The sequence below is a fragment of the Ananas comosus genome, unplaced genomic scaffold (assembly GCF_001540865.1).
Source record: "Ananas comosus cultivar F153 unplaced genomic scaffold, ASM154086v1, whole genome shotgun sequence".
Lineage (NCBI taxonomy): Eukaryota > Viridiplantae > Streptophyta > Magnoliopsida > Poales > Bromeliaceae > Ananas > Ananas comosus.
The window spans coordinates 37,422-40,909 of record NW_017893476.1 but is presented as its reverse complement, the minus strand read 5'-3'; the positions used below and the strand labels follow the sequence as shown (position 1 = coordinate 40,909).

Here is a 3,488-nt window from a genome sequence, read left to right as displayed (position 1 = left end):
ACCCGTGAGCCCAGGGGCTTTATTGCGAGGGTATATGCTTCTGACCCAGGGGTTTCATTGCGAGGGTCAGGTACTATGCTTCTGACCCAGGGGCTTCATTGCGAGGGTCAGGAACAGGTTGAGCAGTGTGGCATGGGCCTGAGGTCTTCGGACCAATAAGGCATCGAGATTGGGTACTTTTGAGATTATCGTCAGTTGACGCATATGTCTATAGTAGCAGTCGTGCATGCATATTTACAGTTCTTACTTTATAGTTGTCATGCTACTATAGTAGATATTCATGTATGCTTTCGGTTCCAGTTACAGTAGCGGTAGCCGTTGTTCAGTCTAGTTCTTACTTTCTGTCAGTTTATTACTACTGTATTTAGTATATCTGCTTATTACTTTATACATCTCTTTCGCTTACTATTGTTCCTACTGTATTTCCACTGACCCGTGTTGCTGTATAGCTCTTCCTGATCCGGTGAGTACTCCTCGCCTTCTTCGGCTTGCGGTACCCACTGGGAGGGGAGACATGTTTACATGTTCTCACCTCCCCCACCATTTTTCAGGTATCGCAGGCGGTGTGTATTGGGACGAGACGCGAGATACGTACGTAGCGGTCGATAGATCTTCCGACCCAGGTTGTTCGGTTTAGTTTCTACCCTTATTATTCTGTTGTTATAGCATAGATAGCTTGTATGGTTCAGTATTTATTTACATTTGAAAATATGGATTTTCATGAATGTAATAAAAGGATTTCTAGATTTGGTAAACTAAAAGGTTTTCTACCCCTCGTGGTAGCGTTTCTAAAGAATAAAGGTTTCCATGTAGGAAACAGTTTTCAAAAGGGATTTTCATGGATTTCTGTTTAAACATTGAATGTAAATCTGTGATGTGAATGTATGAATGTATAGTTATCTTTATACTCATCTAGTTGTGGTTGTATCCTGGTTGTACTCTTGTACTTGTGCGACGCAGTGCAAATACAGGGGAGACTCTGTCCGTGTAAACAATGGATCTCCTGTATTTGTGGCGGATCTGGCATACTCTGGGGTCAGATATATATATATATATAAAATAAAAAAAAAAATTTTAGACGCTTTTCCGCTATCTTTTAAACTAAAAGGGACCCCGGGGCGTGACAGAGCAATTAAAGAACAATAATACTAAGAATAAGGTTCAGAAAGATGCAGATGGACAAGGGAAGAAAGATGAGGGAATGGGTGAGGCTCCTGATAGAAATGTAAGTGAAGTGGTAGAAGAAAACAATGAAGATGCTGAAAAAGATGCTGAAGCTGGATCAGAAAGTGACAGTGAGCATGAGTGGAGTAACTTTGGTGATAGTGATGAGGATAGTATTAATGATAGTGATTTCTGCATTAATGTGAACAATGTAGAGGAGGAAGAAATTAATGATCGGATAGGTCAGGGAGGTCCCACTACTTCTAGACCAGCACAAGCTGAAGCTAATGACAAGGGAACAAAAACTGCTGAAGACAATGATCAGAGTTCAGACTATCAGCCTAGTGATGATCTTGATAGTATGTCCTCATCAGATGAAGATGGTCCTTCAAGGCCAAAGTACCCTGTGTTCAACAAGTCAAGGGATTTGGAAAGAGCAGAGCTAAAATTAGGTATGAAGTTTGCATCAGCTGCAGAGTTTAGAACATTGCTAAGGAATAATGCAATATCAAGTGGTTATGACTTTTATTTTGTCAAAAATGATGGTGACAGAGTTACTGTCAAGTGCAAAAAGAATTCTATTGGTCAAAAAATAAGTTGTGGATGGAGGATTCATGCATCTTGGAATGCATATGAAGAATGTTTCCAAATCAAGTCTTTACAATCTGAGCATAAGTGTGGTAGGCAATTCAAAAACAACCAAGCTACATCATCATGGATTGCAAATAAATACTTGGACCAATTGGGAGATGATCCTACATAGGGGACATCAGCAATGAAGAAGACAATGAGGAGGGATTTGTGCATTGATGCCTCTAAGAGCCAAATATACAGAGCTAAGAGAAAGGCAAAGGAGGATATTTTGGGATCAAATAGAGAGCAGTTCATGAAATTGTGGGATTATTGCAGTATAATCAGGTTGAGGAATCCAGGAAGCCTTGCTTTTTTACATGTGGAAAGGCCTTACCATGAGTTAGCCCCTGTGTTTCAGCGGATCTTTGTTTCATATGATGCTCAAATCAAGGGATTAAAGTAAGGATGTAGACCTATCATTGGAATAGATGGTTGTTTTCTAAAGGGATCATTTGGTGGACAGCTTATTAGTGCTATTGGTAGAGATGGAAATAATCAGATGTTTCCAATTGCAGTGGGTGTTGTAGAAGCAGAACTAAAGGATTCATGGAATTGGTTTTTAACAAATTTGCTACAAGCTATTGGACCAGTAGAGGCACATAGGTGGACTTTCATATCTGATAGACAAAAGGTACAAAGTTTAACTCAATACAATGATGAATTAATTGTTAACATAATGAATTATTTATGAAACTAACTTTTGTTTACTTTTATAATTATATGTCTTAGGGTCTGGTGGAGGTTTTTGATGGCCTGCTGCCAGGAGTTGACCATAGATTTTGTGTGCAACATATGTACAATAATTTCAAAGAACAGTTCAAGGGAAAAGTATTTAAAGATTTGCTTTCGGAGGCAGCTACTTCTTATACTGTGCAAGATTGGAAAAAAAGCATGCAGAAAATTAAGGATGCAAATGTAGCTGCTTATGAATGGCTCATGAAAGTGCCACCAAGAATGTGGATAAGAGCTTATTTCAGACCTGATATTAAATGTGATTTGCTATGCAACAATATGTGTGAGGCATGGAACCGGACAATACTAGATGCAAGGGAGCTACCAATCATTGATTTAATGGAGAAGATTAGAAGGCAGGTGATGACAAGGTTTCAAGAAAAGAGACAATATATGGAAAGACAACATGGTATTTTATGCCCTAAGGTGCAAGGGAAGTTGGAGGAAATAAAAGGAAAAGCTAGATATTGTGAGCCATTATGGGCTGGAGAAACTATTTATGAAGTTCAATGCAATGGAAGGCAATACACTGTTAACCTTGCAGCAGCAACTTGTGAATGCAGGCAGTGGGATGTCACCGGGGTTCCATGTAAACATGCTGTCTCTGCTATATACAAGGCAAAGTTGGATCCCAAGAAGTTTGTCACAANAAAGATCCATTTACATTCTAAGAGTTTATTTCTAGGAAGTAAAACCAGTGAGAATCCAAGTATTATTACTAATAATCAACTAGATTTTATTGTTTACAGCCTCCTTCCAGAAAGAAGTTTTAGGAAAACTCATAGCTTACTTATATAATGGTGTACTTTCAATTAAGTAAAGAAATATTCATCAAAATTCTTCTCAACACGAGTTCTCTTACTTCTCCTTAATATAGTTGATGGATTAGGTTCTATAGAATCTAAACTCTATGGCAAATCTAATGCACGTATATGATTAGACGTAAATACATGATCAAT

General features: G+C 38.5%; 1 protein-coding gene across 1 annotated transcript; it reads left to right on the top strand.

The window, feature by feature from the left end:
* The first annotated feature begins 1,143 nt into the window (after window positions 1-1,143).
* LOC109706127 lies at window positions 1,144-3,164 on the top strand. Its single transcript, XM_020226932.1, has 2 exons — window positions 1,144-2,428; window positions 2,527-3,164. Exon 1 carries the CDS (start codon window positions 1,202-1,204, stop codon window positions 1,925-1,927), a length of 726 nt encoding a protein of 241 aa, XP_020082521.1. The 5' UTR covers window positions 1,144-1,201; the 3' UTR covers window positions 1,928-2,428; window positions 2,527-3,164.
* The last annotated feature ends 324 nt before the right edge of the window (window positions 3,165-3,488 follow it).

Excerpts from the sequence above, each read along its gene's own strand:
- LOC109706127 (XM_020226932.1), top strand. The coding sequence starts at position 1,202 with ATGGGTGAGGCTCCTGATAGAAATGTAAGTGAAGTGGTAGAAGAAAAC.